Here is an 18493-nt window from a genome sequence, read left to right as displayed (position 1 = left end):
GAAATGGTTTGTCGAGATTAGTGGGAAGAACTTGACTGCCTACACAGAGCCCTGACCTCAACCCCATCTAATACCTTTGGAATGAATTGTAATGCAGATTGCGAGACAGGCCTAATCGCCCAACATCAGTGCCCGACCCCACTAATGCTCTTGTGGCTGAATGGAAGTCCCCTCAGCAATGTTCCAACATCTAGTGTAAAGACTTCCCAGAAGAGTGGAGGCTGTTATAGCAGCAAAGCGGGGACCAACACCATATTAATGCCCATGATTTCAGAATGCGATGTTCGATGTTCAGGTGTCCACATACTTTTGGTAATGTAATGTATGTGTACGTACTGTATGCAGTCATGTGGTAGGTCTAAGTGTGATGGTCTACACGGGCCAACCCCGGACGATGCTGGGCCAATTGTGCGCCGCCCTATGGAACTTCCAATCACGGCCGGATGTGATACAGCCTGGATTCGAACCAGGGACTGTAGTGACGTCTCTTGCACTAAGATGCAGTGCCTTAGACTGCTGCGCCACTCTGGAGCTTGAGGGCTACTTCATGCATGACTTCTAATTCATGCTACTTCATGCATGACATTTCATTTGACGATGTAAGCAATTTAGGTCATAGGCTAGAATGTCAAGAGACCTGGCTTTAAACAGTGGCATAATACATGGAAAGGTGAGAACCAGAGGGGGCACTTAAGCCTACAAAGCTGTGAGTTGTAGAGGTACAATTCATATACAGGCAGTGCCATTTTCTGCTACATGTACATCCAGGTCTGCCTGATTGTTGATGCAGCAACAGCAACATAATCACCTCAGCAGATTGTACAAAGATGGGCAGACAGAGCAAATATTTGAACAAAGCATAGATCAATGAAAAATCAAGAAGGGCCCCCGAAAAATACATCTCCCAGGCAGAGACAAACATTAAAATCATGACAAGGACAAAGTGTTCCTGTATTTTTTAAGTGCGGCCCTCTTTGTCCCCCAGCTCTGATTAATTCATGAGGAACAGCCAAGCCGCCCCCTTCTACCCTTATTCATGCATTTTTGATTTATTCCTTCCTTAACTAATCAAGGATATGATCATTACTCAGGAAGATGCAGGGGTGAACCCCCGAACTCCTGGCAGGTCAGGGGAAGGCCGATGCCCTCATTGTGGTTACCACACCAGCGACGGTTGCTCTCTGATAAAAAATGGTGATAGATACGCCCTCGAATGATAGCCCTCAAGGCCATTTGTCAATGGACTGGGAGGGGAGAGAGCCCAACAGAGTTGTATAAGGATGGAACCGACATAGAACACAAGCAAGGATGGTGTCAGAGCTCAGGGCTCATGGCACGGAGACTGTGCTGCTGTCCCCCGGGGCATTGGTCTCCCGGCTGGCCTGGACTAGAAGTGAAGCGGAGACCACACTGCCAACGGGAGCAGCACAGGAAGTGGAGGGGGGACAAAAGGTCACTGTTTGAGGAATGTGGTGGCCGGGTTCCATTTACGACGTGCTCGCCCAATCAGACGCCAGCTTGGTGAGCAGCCAACTTGGAAGGCGAGAGAGCGCCTTGGCTTACAGGAATGGGAGATGGAAGGGGAAGGGAGAAGGGGGGCTTGAGCTGTGTGAGGCTCTGCAGAAAAACAAAATGAATGGATTATGAGTGCAACACATTGAGGTTTGCGTGCTGGACGCCACCCAATTAATGGAATACTCCCATTGCGATTACTAATTAAGGTCATTAATACACATGCGAACAGGGGAAAGGCTAACGGTCTCTCTCCCTGCCTCTCTCATTTCTACATAGCTCGCCCCGTTCTGGGATCGCTTTTGGGGAGAGAGAGGCATTTTGGAAGAGGTCTGCTGCTGGCCACACTTCAGTTGAGATTCTCATCTGCACATAATTCACTTTCAAAGGGCAGAGGGGCTATGGAGAGAATCCTTAATTACGCCGGCATCGTGTACAACATAGACAAATGTTTATATGTCGGCTACTCTAATGAGAAACCAATAATGGATGCAAACAGCAATCACTTGCCTTGCTCTCTCTCCACTTCCCCGAAAAGCCATACGGGACAATCCGAAACAGGGCTTTTTGGAGAGCGCAACCTCATTCATCAATTCTCCTTTATGCTCGGCATCATGCAATACTACACTCAGCCTTCAATGTAGCCATAAATCTCTCTTTATAGGGCCTAACATGGCAGATATTTCTCCATTAAAGGGTCATTCTGTGCTAGGGAGTTAGTGTATGGATGCAGGCCATTGTAATGGTCAAGCCTAGACAGTGATGCCCTACTTTATATACTGTATCTTTTCGACAGGATCATTAGGCGAAAGGTACCAGTTTGCTATATCACTACAATTGTTATTACGTACACAAGGAATAATGACCGTGTGTTGGAAATGAATTCTATTTAAACCTTCATTAAAACCTCTAATTATTTCACAGCAAGACGCCAGCAGGGTTATCGGGAGTTTGTTTGCAAATCCTTGAAAGTACATTATTGAAGTGCCGTGTGATATTGTGTAGTGTAGTGTACCTTCTATGTAATTACCATGTGGATTTAATTATCATCTAATATAATAACATATGCCTTTTTAGCAGACGCTTTAATCCAAAGCCATACACACATAGATTTTATGTGCGGTGTGTTCCCGCGAATCAAACCCACTATCCTGGCATTGCAAGTACCATACCCTACCAACTGAACTACAGAGGACCAATATAAATACACTTGATGACAGGTTATGTGGTTACCAGGTTTCCATCCAACCATTTCATGCGGCTGAATTACCTGATGCATGAAAAGAAGTCACAACCGGGCTGATGGAAACAGGATATGCCGGTAAAATGTAATTAACGCCTACAGACAGTTTGTTCGTGAGACACGGTGGTATCTTTTTGTGTCAGTAAAATTAATTATGGGAGAAATTGCGGTGGAAACACCTTAATGTGTAAATATGATATAATAACCATCACATTGAAGTAAAGTTGGAGTCACGCGATGATATGTTTGTGTGGTCCCCCCACTACAACTCAGGAAACCACGCATTTTATTAGGCAACAAATGAAATAAGTTATGATTAACTTCACAGGGTGGTGAAAGTGCACGTGATGAGCTTGATGCTCCTTTCCAATAAATATTGAGGGTCTTATTCTTGTGATGTGATGATCAATGTTTGCTGCCATTTGACAAATAAAAACAATATTGCTCTTATCCATAATAATCTCATAGTGTAGGTTGACTACCTGCACCATATCTGCACCCTGTTGAGCTGTTGCAGATTTTTGAATATTCACATGAAAATCTGTCGCAAATTGGATGGAAACCTAGCTATTGAGGAACAACAACAGGCAGCTGAGAAGAGAACCAAGTCGTGGGAGCCAATCGTCTCATCTAATTTCCCACAATCCAGTGCGGTGTCGCGCTGGCAGGTGGGCTTGGTAAATCTCAGCCTCAGCGGCTTTATCTCCTGGCGGAGGAAACGGAGGTCCTTTAAAGGTCTGAGGTCATTTCCTCTGCCTCGGGGCTCATACAGGAAAATATAAAATGTCTCCATTCGGCCAGCCCCTGCTTTCTTTCAAATGCCTGAGCTGCCTTTTTCAAGCTTTTAAGAGGCCCTTGTGGCCTCCGGATGGCAAATTAGTGGCTTCGGTTCCCCCAGATCCTCAGATGAAGCTAACCCATATCTCACTCCTACTAAATGAGAAACATCCAAAGGGAACCAGAGGGAACAATAGAGGGAGAGAAAGAGGGAGAATGCCTCCCCTCTTAACCCACAGAGCTTGACGACCCTTAAGCCTTTGACAACTTCCTGTTCCCATTGCTCTGCGGTTAGTCCAGGGTGTGAGTCAGCGATGGGAAGATGCAGAGGTGAAAGGCAGCCACGCTGTGTATCTAGGCAGGCGGAGGATTGATAGGTCTGGTCCTGGTTGCTGCAGGAGCCATAGAGTCCTAAGGCAGATGGATGAGTGTGTGGCTGGGGGTGTAGGCTGTGTGTGGGGGAGAGGAGAGACTGTACTATCCTAGCCTCAATGTGATTGTGCACTCTTTGCAAAGGTTTTTCATGGGGTCTGAAATGATTGACACCCTTGATAAAGATCAGCAAAAATTATTATATAAAATAAATTATTCAAATACTGAGCTTTGTTCCATGCAAAAAAGGGAAATTATATTATTTTCTACTAATACAATTGGCAGAGAAAGAGATTCTGTCTGATTCTGTAATATTTTTTTTTTCTCAAAAAGGTAGCGTTCAAAATGTTGATTTTGTGGCCAATTAACAATTTCTTTGTGTATTTTGATGTGTGCTTATGGTTATTGTCTTGCTGGAAGGTCCACTTGCGTCCAAGTTTCAGCCCCATGGCAGAGCCCACCAGGATTTTGGCTAAAATGTCCTGTCGTTGACCTTAACAAGGGCCTCAGGAACATTGGAGGCAAAACAGCCCCATTAGCATCAATGATCCACCAGCATATTTTACAGTAGGTACGAGGCTATTTTCTGCATTCTCATTTCAACGCCAAAGACCTCTATTTTCATTTTCAATCATCTTTTTTTGTGCATTTTACCCCCTCAGGGAGGTGAAGGTCGAGTCATGCATCCTCCGAAACATGACCCACCAAACCACGCTTCTTACCACCCGCCCACTTCACCCGGAAGCTTGCTGCACCAATGTGTCAGAGGAAACACTGTTCACCTGACGGCTGTCAGCCCACAGGCACCAGGCCACAAGAGCACAATGAGCCAAGTAAAGCCAAACCCTCCCCTAATCTGGATAATGGCAGGCAGGGTAGTTAATTCATGGCTTGAGCAGTCAGCGTCAGGAGGAAGGCTCTACAATAGAGGCAGTTCGGAGATGAACAAGAGGGTGGTCACATCAAGGGGGTTTTAGACTGGTCCAGAGCGTTCATCAGGGCAGCCTGGCCAGTGCCATCTCTGAAGCAGTGCTTCTCAGTAAAAGTCTTTGAAGTTAAACTCCATGGGTAGAACTTCCCCACTCCCGGTGTGTTGTACCCAACTGGGTGAAAACACGACAGCCTCCACAAAAGCACACTAATCACTGGAGCAAACTGCTCAAAACTTCAACCTCTGCATCTTCAACGAGTCTACCATCTCCAAACACTATCCCCTTACTTCAAATGAAAACATACTGTATCGAGCTAGTTTGTTAGAAAGGTAGCTAGCTGAGCTTCTTGATGACAGTGACACATTAGTTAGGTGAAACCAACTGATTTTCCAGTCATACCATGCCGATGGCTAACAAATTAGCTAACAAAAACAAACATTTAGAAAAAAAATGCTATCAAAAGTACCAAAAAAATGATGAATATTTAAATTTTTTACAGGAGTACCTAGGCTGCTATTCCGGCACTATGGCAATGATGGACCATGCGTGCATTTGTGTGTGTATTTGTGTATGACACTTGTACAGTGACCCACACATCTCTGTCTCCCTACAACAAACAGGTTGATCTCCCACTCTTTTCTCTCAGTGCATCTCACATTTTCTTCACCCTTCCCAGAGATGACTGGTTGCTGACCTCTTGCACCTTCCCCTTTTCTCGCGCTTTACTGCACGCTCACTGAGCTGAACTAAATACAAATAACACAGGATAGGAGGAAGGGGGAATTGGCCCGGCTTGTTGCCGGTTCGCTGTCTGTCTGATGGTGCCACGGTGCAAAAAAAAAAAAAAAGCACTGCTTCTGACATTTAAACAAGCGCCAGGTCAAAAGGGCAGAGACTGAAAACAAAGTGATACCGGATCAGGGCGACGCGGTGCTCTTTTCTTATGACAGACACGAAGCCTGCTCTGACCCATGCCTTCCTGCCTCTTTTTGAGGGGAAATGCGTTCACCTTTACAAGGATGGAGAGGATGAGAGAGCATCATTTGAAAGTAACAAATCTATTTAGAAGCAGATTGTGTAGACTAGAGTAACCTCTGAACATTGATGTTATCATAAAAAAAGATCTAGGGGTATGCTACAACATTGGTCTCTCACTAGAAGACAATAATAAAATAATAAATGCTGGTCAGGGGTCAAGAAGAAAAAAAAACACAGGCCCTCTGTGTCAAGCTCTCGAAAATCTGAAATATATTCCACATGTATTTCAACATCAGTATGAAAGGAATGAGGCCCTGGCTGTCAATAGTGATCAGAGACATAGGTTACATGAAAGCAGTATGCCAGAGATTTGCCTTTATACAGAAACACATGGCTTCTGACGAGACCATTACTCTCTCTCTCTACTTCTGTGTCTCTTTCTGTCTCTCTCTCAGGGCTGGACCATCATTTCCACTCGTAAAATACAGACGCTTATACTTGGCTCTTGGCATCGCTGCATTCCAGGCGGGTGAGGTATGGGAAACTAGTCTCCCACACCCGCGAGCGCAGCGCCGAGTGCCTGGCCCTTCAGATCATAACTCACAAGGCCAGTGCCTGGACACAGAGAGACTCTACTTCATCTGCAATTTACTTCTCACCTCTGGTGCACCCTTATAATCGCTCAATCCTCTGGGTCCGTCCATCCTCCTAACAAGGGGAACAGGCTGACTTGTGATGGCCTACATGAGTCACCAGCAACACATGAACATTTTAGTAATTTAGCAGACAGTCTTATCCAGAGCGACTTACAGGTGCAATTAGGGTTAAGTGCCCTGCTCAAGGGCACATCGACAGATTTTTCACAAAGTCGTCTCGGGGATTCGAACCAGGGACCTTTCGGTTACTGGCCCAAAGCTGTTAACCATTGGGCTACCTGCCGCCCCACACAAAGGTGGTTAAGCCAATCCGAGGGTTTTCCAGCCTCCACATTTGACCCGGACCTCAACAGGTGGGATCTATCCAGGTAAGGATGGCTAGGAAGGCAGCTTCACCTTGAAGGGGGCCGCGTTACTGAGTGAGGAAGCTGCAAAAAGCAATTAAAAGTATTGATGGAAGTTCAATAGCGCTTAAACAGTGCTGCCCGACACCTCGGGGCAAGTACCAGACTAATCAGATTTTTTTTCTCCTCCTCCAAGACTAAGGCTGGCTTTAGCCATTAAAGGGCTCTACACACTCTACACAAACAGAGCGATGGAGCTGCCGTTAGCGTAGAGTGTGCAACAGGCTTAAGAGAAAAATGAACAAAAGGAAAAGTACTGTATTATACTTACAGTACTGTAGCAGCTCGGCTGGAGCAGGGAATAGCTCTACAAATAGTTTGAGACGAGAGGGATAGTAATCCATGTTTAACTGAACCGTACTTGCCTTTTAGCCTCTCATTGGATATGTATACTTGAGTAGCATTCTGAATATGACCTGCTACTATCACAGCCCCATTGTTCGGTTTGCTGTGTCAACATTACATTCATAGCGAGCATACAGACAGCACAGGCTAATGCTGTTTTCCAGGAAAGAGGAGGACATAAAAAGAGTGGACGGAGACGTACTGTAGCTAGGGAGGGGTTGCACAACAACTGCCTATCCTCTGACGTCCTTCCAGCGAGCGAGCTTCATCACAAGGACTAGTTGTTTACCTCCATCCTTCCTCCAGCTAGCACTACCTGCTAAATCATTGATTTACAACATGCAGGCGCTTCCTTGACTGAGGTCTATGTTTATGCCAGGGCTTGGCTCCAAACCCTCCCTATGACAACATCTGCCTTGAAGAGTGATCGTCACACCACGGACGGTGGCAGACAGAAGGCTCCCGTGGCTAACACAAGGCTCAGCATGTGCACTGCGTAGGGAATAGGGTGCCATTTGGGATACAGTGACCTTGGTGACGTACCTTTGCACTGGTTGGTGTTCTTGTCCAGGATCGCCTTGGTTGACACAATTTTTCCATATCTATGAAGAGAAAAGAGATGACAGAGCATTTTAGTATTACACTAGACTGGCTTTATGACCTTAGTCTAGGCATGACATCACTCAAATAGACATCAAGCATTTAAAGTGCATCCTCCATTTTGTCCATTCCTCTAATAACTACCAGTCGTAAAGTTGGACAAAAATGTACTGTCAAAAAATTAATCAACGGTTCATAACAACATTTGGCGAAGCAGAGTAACATTTTTAGAATGACTAGGCGGAATGTTTCTAGAACAAAACAACATCTGGAATATTCTTAGAATTCAGTAAAGCTATTACCATTACAGTAGGCTATTTGTCCTCTCTCAATTCTCTAACCCCCACTTGGCCTATTCAATAAATAAATGTAGCGAGCCACGAATGCTCTCTTGATAACCATTACCGCTGTTGGGAAATAAATAGAGGAAGTTAACACATCGGGAATGTCTACTACCACTTCATCTCTCCCATTAATCAAACAACTGCACTATGACTCGCTGCGGCAAAAACTCAGCATTATGGACTGTGTGTGGATTAGAGGATGACTGCGTCAGTCAGCTCTCTCTGTGTGTGTGTGTGTGTGTGTGTGTGTGCGTGCGTGCGTGCGTGCGTGCGTGCGTGCGTGCCTGCCTGTGTGTTTGTTACTGTGTGTATGCGTGCGTGCCTGTACATGCCCTTGTGTGTGTGCGTAGGAAATGGAGCTTCTCTCTCAGTAAATAGGGAAGTGTGCAGCTTCCTGGACCATATTTCACCAGCGGGGGATAATTGTGCCATTTCTCAACGCACAGTGGAAACTCTATTTACTGCATGCTATGGTGGGGTGGGTGGCAGTTATGAACTGATGAGCACAAAGAGGAAAACTACAGCCTGACACTCAGCCTCCTGGATACCAATCAGACTGTTGTCTTGATGGGATAGAGGCGCAGGGTAATTTGACTGTGGTTACGTCCCAAATGGCCCCTATTCCCAATTAGACTGGGTCAAAAGTAGTGTCCTATTAAGAGAATAGGGTGCCATTAGGGACGCAGGGCTACAGATGGAAACTTGTGGTAGGAAATATCAACAGGGATTTGTAATCACTGAGAGAATTCGAGGGCGTCTCCCAAGAGCAATAGAAAAGATTGGATTCAAAAAGATTGGCATTGATATACTCAAAGCACAATTGTTTTATTTTTTTGATGTTGCACTATTGAGGAAAAAGCTTACAAAGTAAAGCCTTTCACTCATTTGTTTACGCCTGCTGTATCCTGTGCATGTGACAGATATGCTTTGATGACATTTTTTTGTTGCATAATTACCCAAGACACAATGGTAATAATGAGTGTGGATGTCAGAGTGTGCGCAACTGGTCAAAGGAAGTCAGGTGCAGGAGAGCAGAGATGAGTGAACAGGCACACTTAAGTCAGGCAGAGGAAAACAGCCGGACGCAACTGCGTCACAACACTCCGGCCCAAGGAAAAAGCAATAGCGCACAAATCACACAAATAGGTACAAAATAACAAAACCACGGGTTACAACAATACCCGGCGCAAAACCAGCCTGTAGCGTTACACACGTAACGAGCGAACAATACCACACACAGACATGAGGGGAACAGAGGATAATATACACGTAGAGTGATGAGGGTATGTAAACCAGGTGTGCGGGAAAACAAGACAAAACAAATGGAAAATGAAAGGTGGAGCGGCGATGGCAAGAAGACCGGTGACGTCGACCACCGAACACCGCCTGAACAAGGAGAGGGACCGACTTCAGCGGGAGTCGTGAAAGGTGGAGCTCTTTCTGTGAGCGTGTAACTTGTGAATAGGGTTCAACAGAGCAGAAATTGGAAAGGTTATCCGAGCTTTACATTTTCACAACTTACTCAATGAAGTTACACATCAATTATAAAATGTATACTGTTAAAGTTGCACTGATCAACGTGTGCATGGGTTTTTTGCATGTCTGGTTGTGTAGGCAAGAGTGTGTTTATTTGTATGTCTGTGTGTGTGTACAGTCGGCTCGTTCTGGGAACCAGTTAAAAAGGCCTCCTATTGGCATGCAGTTGGGGAAAGTTATCATTATAACTTTGTTTAGGTCCACTGGGACCAGGAGACACTCGCTTCTGGTTGCCAACTAATCATGGCTCGTCTCATTAAATGTTAAAGATGGTTCATCAATGCATCCTGTCTGTGATCCAAAAATACCCCACAAAGACACCGGGGGTGGGAAGAAAAGAAAAGGTAGTATCATGCATCTAGCCCATAATGGAACATTTTGGAAATAAACATTGAATAAAAGCTGTACACGAGCTGTGTATGTGTGTGTGGACACCATGCTGGCATCACCTCTTCCAGGACTGGTTGGTGAGGCTTTGATGTGACAGAGACAGTCCCTGTGAAGCCCAGGTTTAACAATGGTGATGCTTTAGCTCTTCTTGAGCCGGTCTCCTCTAATCCTATTTCAATCACTCTCAGTCTCCGTTATGACTGTCTTTACTGACCCTAGTCAGTCCTCCCCTAGTTCCTGTCTCTTTCTGTTTCACTTGCTCCCTCTCTCTCTGGCTCCCTCTTCTATTTCTCTCTCTCTCTCTCTCTCTAGTAGTGTACCGCAGTTTTGCAGGACCCGCCCGCAAGGTCTGAGAAAGGTATTTTTAGCTTAGGGTAAAAAATGACCCGCCTTCACTCAACCCCTAAGATATAGCAGCTTAATTGAATTTTAAACCCCAAATCTATTTTGCATGAAGAAACAACCTGTCATTCATCACAAATTTTGTGAATATCTGGGTTTTCCCTTTTCACAATGCAGAAAGACTGCATTTAACCAGTGGACACCACTAGTTTTTTATTACAACACAACTGCTATAATTGTTTTCTTTACTAAAGTAGAGGTTTATTATTATTATTATTGCTAAAGGTACTACATAGGTGTAAACATGAACTTTTTAGCAATAGATAGCACTTGTACAGCCTAAGAAAGTAGCAGAAATGTGCAGAAAGCAGTTTTGAATGCATTTTATTGAAGCGAAACAATAACATTCTTTAACCTTTTTGGCAACATAGTGACATATTCGTATATACTGTACAATGAGAAATTCAATTACAAAATACTAGTCTTCTCCCATTTTGTTTTAACCATTGTCCCCACCCACAAGGTGTAAAAACAACAACAATAAATAAGAATAAAATAAGATAATAGATACTAAACAAAAATGTGAAGAACATAAATCAATCAACTCTATTTAGCACATGTAGGACAATATGCAAGTGTGTGTGCATGGACTTTGCAGATGTATTCTGACATGTGCAGCACATAGTATTTGTTTTAAGTCCTTCCTCTTGCCTGCCCCAGCTGCAGCCTCATGTGGATCAGGACAAGATTCTGCCCCCTGAACAGCTTTCACAAGCGCTGCAGAGGCTGCTGTGCGGGGGAGGCGCTCCCTTCATTGAATGTGTGGGGTTACAAGTGCCTTTCCCAGCTGCTCCAGGAACACCCTCCTCTTGTTCCGCTTATCAGGCATCCAGGTAGGGTTGATCTTGTTTCATTTCACGAAGGCATTGTATGGACACATCCATGATGTTATGGAAGATGACCAGGGACCAGCTGGCATTCATCCTCCTGCAGCTGTAAATTCCTTGTCCAGGTTGACCACGCCTCATTTGTTGTGGTTGTCATCCAGCATGCTTCCTGTCCTCACGATCATTGATCTCAGCCATTTAGTGCAGTGTGCTCAGGAGGACCACATTATTGTTCCTCTTTGGGAGGTCAGAAACTAGAGTGGTGGTCCATCTGTCACATCAAGCCCAACCCGCATCCCCTGGTTCTTCTCCGGGCCTCCACTGGTCATCTTCCCTGTGTAGACTTGCATCTTCCAAGCGTAGCTGGATTGTGCAACCCGGGCCACCCATATCTTGATGCCATGCATTGTTGGCTTACTGGTCATATACTGCCGGAAAGGACAGCGACCTTTTGACCCAAGAGATTTACTATCAGTAATTAGTGTTAATGTCACAGAAAAAAAACACAGAAATCAAAGATATTATAGCAATACATAATGAAATGAACAGAGAAAATCACTAAAAATGTACCTCTGAATGGAACCAGTTGCTCATCCACTGTTACTTCAGGCCCAGGGTTGTAGATGTATGGCAGACGCTTCACCCACTTCTCCCGGACCTCTCTTACGGCCGCCAGTTTGTCTCTCACACATCTTGCAGGTCTTGACTCACGGTTATCAAATCGTAGCATTCTTCAGAAAGTGCGAAAGACTTTCAGTGGCATCGTGGCCCAGAAAACCACCCTTCCACTCTCTACATCCCAGAGATTACATGTAGCCTCGCCTCGGGACCTATACACACCCGCTAAGATTAGCAGCCCTATGTAGGCACGCAGGTCAATCTCATCCATCCTTTTCCAGTTGTCTCCATATTTATGGAAACCCTCCAAATTTGTCATCTCCAGGATGATTTTTTTTCGATGGCTGGTGTGATGAACATGTAGAATGTTGAGGCGATGTACTGGGCAACTGCATGTCTTGTGGGCCCTGGGGTCCTTATGACATTTGTGCTGCCATTTGGCCCTGGTTGTCATATGGTGACAAGGACCATGTTATTTTGCTGTTCTTTGACAAAAATGTGGGGATTTCTTCTTCATCTGAAGATGGTGCATCGTGCTTCTTCCCCATCTTCTTCTTCAGATACCTGCTCTTCTTCTAAATCTTTGTTGTCTTGTTCCTCCTGGACATCTGAAAAAATCAGATCTACGACCTGTTGGGCACTGAAACATGCACTCATGGTTTCAGCAAAGAGAGAACTGGGGGGACTGTCATCTGCAGCACCTTTTATAGCCTCTGACTGCATTCCCCATTAGTAAACAATGCTTTCAAAGAAATGTTTATTTTGTCTGAGATGATGTTTGTTTTGTCTGAAATTGTGCTTATTTTGTCTGTGAACTTAGGTCATGTGTGGGGTCGTGGAGGGGAGATGCTGTACATTCACAATAAAGTTTTAGTTTTGTCTGAGTTCAATCAGTGTGTGTGTGTGTGTGTCTCTCTGTGTGTGTGTGTGTGTGTGTGTGTGTGTGTGTGTGTGTGTGTGTGTGTGTGTGTGTGTGTGTGTGTGTGTGTGTGTGTGTGTGTGTGTGTGTGTGTGTGTATTTGTGGTTTTTGTGGTGTGTAAATGATTTTATAATTGCTGGGTCTACAGCTTTCATGGAAATATGAACAACAACGATGTATCACTTTTTGTAAGGCTGGGGTCACTCTAGGAAAAGTCATCAAATTCCAAGTTGAAAACATATCGTTTAGGAGGTTTTCTCTGCTGTTAAACATAGGGACAGGTCATTTTTTACCCTTAAGACAACACAAAGTACAAAAGGGAAAATAAATAAACATAAATATGGGTTGCATTTGCGATCGTGTTTGTTCTTCACTGGTTGCCCTTTTCTTGTGGCAACAGGCCACAAATATTGCTGCTGTGATGGCACACTGTGGCATTTCACCCAATAGATATGCGAGTTTATCAAAATTGGGTTTGTTTTCAAATCCGTTGTGTATCTGTGTAATCTGAGGGAAATATGTGTCTCTAATATGGCAATATATTTGGCAGGAGGTTAGGAAGTTCAGCTCAGTTTCCACCTCCTTTTGTGGGCAGTCTGCACATAGCCTGTCTTCTCTTGAGAGCGGCAGGGTAGCCTAGTGGTTAGAGCGTTGGACGAGTAACCGGAAGGTTGCAAGTTCAAATCCCCGAGCTGACAAGGTACGAATCTGTCGTTCTGCCCCTGAACAGGCAGTTAACCCACTGTTCCTAGGCCATCATTGTAAATAAGAATTTGTTCTTAACTGACTTGCCTAGTTAAATAAAGGTAAAGAAAGAGCCAGGTCTGCCTACAATAGCAAGGTTATGCTCACTGAGTCTGTACATAGTCAAAACTTTCCTCTCTCTCTCTGATAATACTAAAGGAATACAGGTGGTTTTATACTGTTGAAATCTGTACAAATGTATTCATGTGACAGTTTTCTGGACATTGAAATATGATGCGTAGCCTCAACCACATCTTCTACTTTTTGGGTGGAGGTTGAGGTCTGATGATGACATTGGATCCTTTGAATCGTTTGAATATCCACCCTTTTCCTCTCTGGGTGAAATTATCCAGGCATTATCCAGGCATTTCTGCCACAGCGCTGTGGGTGAAGTGGTTCTTATGTGGGGATGGAGAGCAGGCCAGAGCCAGCACACATCACTGGTGCAGCTTTGCAGGAGGAGGGGTGAGGGAGACTGGCAGACCACCCAAGCGTGGTGTTGTCCCCCCGCTGGCTCTCCAAAGGCCCTCGCTGTCTGGGTGTTTGTTTGCTGTGGTAGACATGTGAAGTGGCATGACAGGTAGGTGGGAAAGAGCTCCAGGCAGTTTCTGCTTCATGTCTGTGTTTCCACTGACTACATGGTATAACCACATCCACTAGGGGGATACAGTCACATTCTGTCCTGTGTGTGTGTGTGTGTGTGTGTGTGTGTGTGTGTGTGTGTGTGTGTGTGTGGGGGGCACCCGGGGTGTCTGAGAAATAGTTGAGTGAAAGTGGGAAAGTGAAACGGGAAAGAGAGAGAGAGAGAGAGAGAGAGAGGTGTGTTACATCAAGGTATGGCACCTTGGAATCCCGGGCCCCTGAGTTAGTCCCACATTCCGGTTGACACTCAAGCTCAGCCGACCCCTCTCAGAGCTCTAAAGGTGAGCCTGGCAGACAGGGGTCAAATCACAGCTATTTGTGAAGTGGGGCAATAAGGACTAGGACCAGTACACCTGAAAGCATAGGAGCTTCCTCTGTGACAGGGCAGGCAAGGAGGCCCAAAGTGTGTTCCAAATGGCACTACATTTCCCTATATAGTGCACTACTTTTGACCAGAGCCCAGGGCTCTATATAGGGAATAGGGTGCCACTCGGGATGCAGCCCCAGTCTCCCAGTGTACTGCGGAGACAGACAGGCAGGTGCTGTGCACTGCTGAACTAGTCTGCTCTATCCTGATGGACACCTGGCAGGGGGGAGAGCCGCTGCTCACTCGAGTAGCACTGAATCAAAATCAATCACGCTCCACTCTCCTGAGCTGTACTTGTATACTGTAGAGGGACCTGCCCTTTGAAGATATCCCACAGTATGGCCACTGCACTACCACTGTACAAGATGTTACTGTTGTCAGTTAAGCTCTACTCTCCCTGCTACTATCAGGTGATACAACGGTTTTCTATGATCTGCAGGTCTAAGCTCTTTGGCCCTCCTCACCCTCCGGTTCTACTCACTGTGGGACGTATTCCCACTGTGGAAGACAACAGAACTATTTCAAAATGTCATCCTGACATTACTGCGTCCAATATGAATTATGAAAATTGTGCTTCTGGCAACAACGGCTCTTTGGCAAATTGTGACCCGGTGGATTAGGCCAATCATTTTCTGGCTTCAAGAAACCCTGTCAACTGGCCCAGGGCTGGCCAAAATGTGATCACACCCAAGATTGGGTTGTATTTGGCCAGTTTAACCTCATCTGGGATCTGGCTCTTTGTTGTCAAGTTAAAGAGGCTTTAACTAAGGCTAGCCTGACTAGCCTCCAATAGCAGTGTTGGCCATGTTGAGTTAGTGCCTGCAGATGACCTGAGAATTATTTAGTGGTGATGTCATTGTCACCCCAGGATCTGTATCAGGACAAAAATAACACACACACATGCACACGATTAACGCATGGACACACTAACACACACAAATTCACTCTGAGCACGCACGCACACACACGCACACACACACGCACACACACACGGGATAATGCATCTCTGACAGGTAGTGCTGGTGAAAGATACTGGCCGGTCATCAGCTTGTAGCTCACTACAGAGATCTCCACCCACATGTACCAGAGGGAGGGAGAGAGCCAGAGAAGGAGCAAGAGAGGACGGGAGAGAGAGGGTGGGAGAGAGAGGGGGAGAGAGAACGAGAGCGAGAGAGTGAGAGAACAAGAGAATGAGAGAAAGAGAGAACAAGAGTGAACGACCACAGTGGCTCCACTATAGATAGAGAGTGCTTTTAATGGAGTGAGTGGGAGAGAAAAATGGCTGTGTATGTGTGTGTACTTGTATGTTTAATAGAAGGAGTAATGGGTACAGGGTACAGTATGGCTATTTTCCACTAGTATAGCTATTACCACAGTTCTCTTTCAAGCTTCAGCATTCCAGAATGTTTGTCCACACCCGTCTACAACCTGTCAAGCCGACATGCCACGCATTTCTGTCTGACACGCACAAATGAACACATCTCATCTGTGTTGCTTTCTCCACACTACTCCAGATGAAAGGGAAAGAGCGAGAGAGAAAGCGGGGGAAGGGATGGAGACCGAGAGGGAGGATACGTCAAAGCACCTGGGAGGGAAGGAAACTGTAGAGTCCTGAGGGCTCTGCTTCCTGTCCTAAAGTCAATCCGTCTTTAGGCTGCTGCAACTGTAACATTTACAATTGAGTCATTAAGCAGATGCTGTTATCCAGAGCGATTTAGGGTTAAGTGCCTTGCTCAAGGGCACATTGACCCATTTTTTTTAACCAATAGTTCAGGTGGGCCTTCACGCTTCAGCAAACAAAGGAAAGGAGGGGTGCTCCAAACAAGGACTCAAATCATGGAAATGGTTTCCCAAGAAAAACTTCCAAACGGACTAATTCAAGGTAGGAAGGATTGGAGCACTCAACAAAAAAAGGTAGAGATTGACTTCCATTATTGCTCACTTTCACCCATTGTACAGGACGCGAACAGGTGCCTGACGTGTTGACGTCAGGCTGAGGTCTTCCTCAGATTGACCTGACCATTGCACTTAGCTCATATTTATAGCCTAGTTGCCCAATGAGACACAACATTGTACAATGTTTGGAATGATGACATGTTTCAAGGTAAATGGTGACGTAAATCGATAGGCCATATAACAATAGACATACAGTTGAAGTTGGAAGTTTACATACACCTTAGTCAAATACATTTAAACAGTTTTTCACAATTCCTGACATTTAATCCGAGTACAGATTCCTTGTCTCAGGTCAGTTAGGATCAACACTTTATTTTAAGAATGTTAAATAAATAACATAATAGTAATAGTAGAGGATGAATAATAGTAGAGGATGATTTATTTCAGCTTTTATTTCTTTCATCACATTCCCAGTGATCAGAAGTTTACATACACTCAATTAGTATTTGGTAGCATTGCCTTCAAATAGTTTAATTTGGGTCAAACGTTTCGGGTAGCCTTCCACAATCTTCCCACAGTAAATTGGGTGAACTGGCCCATTCCTCCTGACAGAGCTGGTGTAACTGAGTCAGGTTTGTAGGCATCCTTGCTTGCACACACTTTCTCAGTTCTTTCCAATGTTCGATAAGATTGAGGTCAGGGCTTTGTGATGGTCACTCGAATACCTAGACTTTGTTGTCCTTAAGCCGTTTTGCCACAACTTTGGAAGTATGCTTGGGGTCATTGTCCATTTGGAAGATCCATTTGCGACCATGATGCCATCTATTTTGTGAAGTGCACCAGTCCCTCCTGCAGCAAAGCACTCCAACAACATGAAGCTGCCACCCCCGTGCTTCACGGTTGGGATGCAAGCCTCCCCCTTTTTCCTCCAAACATAATGATGGTCATTATGGCCAAACAGTTCTATTTTTGTTTCATCAGACCAGAGGACATTTCTCCAAAAAGTACGATCTTTGTCCCCATGTGCAGTTGCAAATCGTAGTCTAGCTTTTTATGGCGGTTTTGGAGCAGTGGCTTCTTCCTTGCTGAGCGGCCTTTCAGGTTGTGTCGATATAGGACTTGTTTTTACTGTGGATAGATACTTTTGTACCTGTTTCCTCCAGCATCTTCATAAGGTCCTTTGCTGTTGTTCTGGAATTGATTTGCACTTTTTGTACCAGAGTACATTCATCTCTAGGAGACAGAACGCGTCTCCTTCTTGAGCGGTATGACGGCTGCGTGGTCCCATGGTGTTTATACTTGCGTACTATTGTTTGTACAGATGAACGTGGTACCTTCAAGCGTTTGGGAATTACAAACAGAGGTAGTGCCTGTGAAAAGCCAAGCTGTCCCGATACCATGTTATACAGTGCATTCGGGAAGTCTTCAGACCCCTTGACTTTTTCCATATATTGTTACGTTACAGCCTTATTCTAAAATGTATTTTTTACCCTCATCAGCATACACGTGTTAAAAAAAATCAAAACAGAAATACCTTATTTACATAAGTATTCAGACCCTTTGCTATGAGACTCGAAATTGAGCTCAGGTGCATCCTGTTTCCATTGATCCTCCTTAAGATGTTTTTACAACTTGATTGGAGTCCATCTGTGGTAAATTCAATTGATTGGGCATGATTTGGAAAGGCACACACCTGTTTATATAAGGTCCCACAGCTGACAGTGCATGTCAGAGCAAAAACCAAGCCATGAGGTTGAAGGAATTGTCCGTAGAGCTCCGAGACAGGATTGTGTCGAGGCACACATCTGGGGAAGGGTACCAAAACTTTTCTGCAGCATTGAAGATCCCCAAGAACACAGTGGTCTCCATCATTCTTAAATGGAAGAAGTTTGGAACAACCAAGACTCTTCCTAGAGCTGGCCGACCTGCCAAACTGAGCAATCGGAGGAGAAGGGCCTTGGTCAGGGAGGTGACCAAGAACCCGATGG

At 45.1% G+C, this 18493-nt stretch overlaps 1 protein-coding gene across 1 annotated transcript in view; it reads right to left on the bottom strand.

Annotated features, from left to right (window-relative positions):
• Window positions 1-18493, bottom strand: part of LOC115128229 (RNA-binding motif, single-stranded-interacting protein 3-like) — a 245401-nt gene that overhangs the window by 162816 nt on the left and 64092 nt on the right. The window contains exon 3 of the mRNA XM_065017668.1: window positions 7763-7821. Within this exon, the coding sequence (XP_064873740.1) occupies window positions 7763-7821 (59 nt within the window). The remainder of the gene's footprint in view (window positions 1-7762; window positions 7822-18493) is intronic.

The sequence above is a fragment of the Oncorhynchus nerka genome, linkage group LG4, assembly GCF_034236695.1.
Source record: "Oncorhynchus nerka isolate Pitt River linkage group LG4, Oner_Uvic_2.0, whole genome shotgun sequence".
Taxonomy (NCBI): domain Eukaryota; kingdom Metazoa; phylum Chordata; class Actinopteri; order Salmoniformes; family Salmonidae; genus Oncorhynchus; species Oncorhynchus nerka.
The sequence above is the reverse complement of the archived record's forward strand: the minus strand, read 5'-3'. Positions and strand labels throughout refer to the sequence as shown.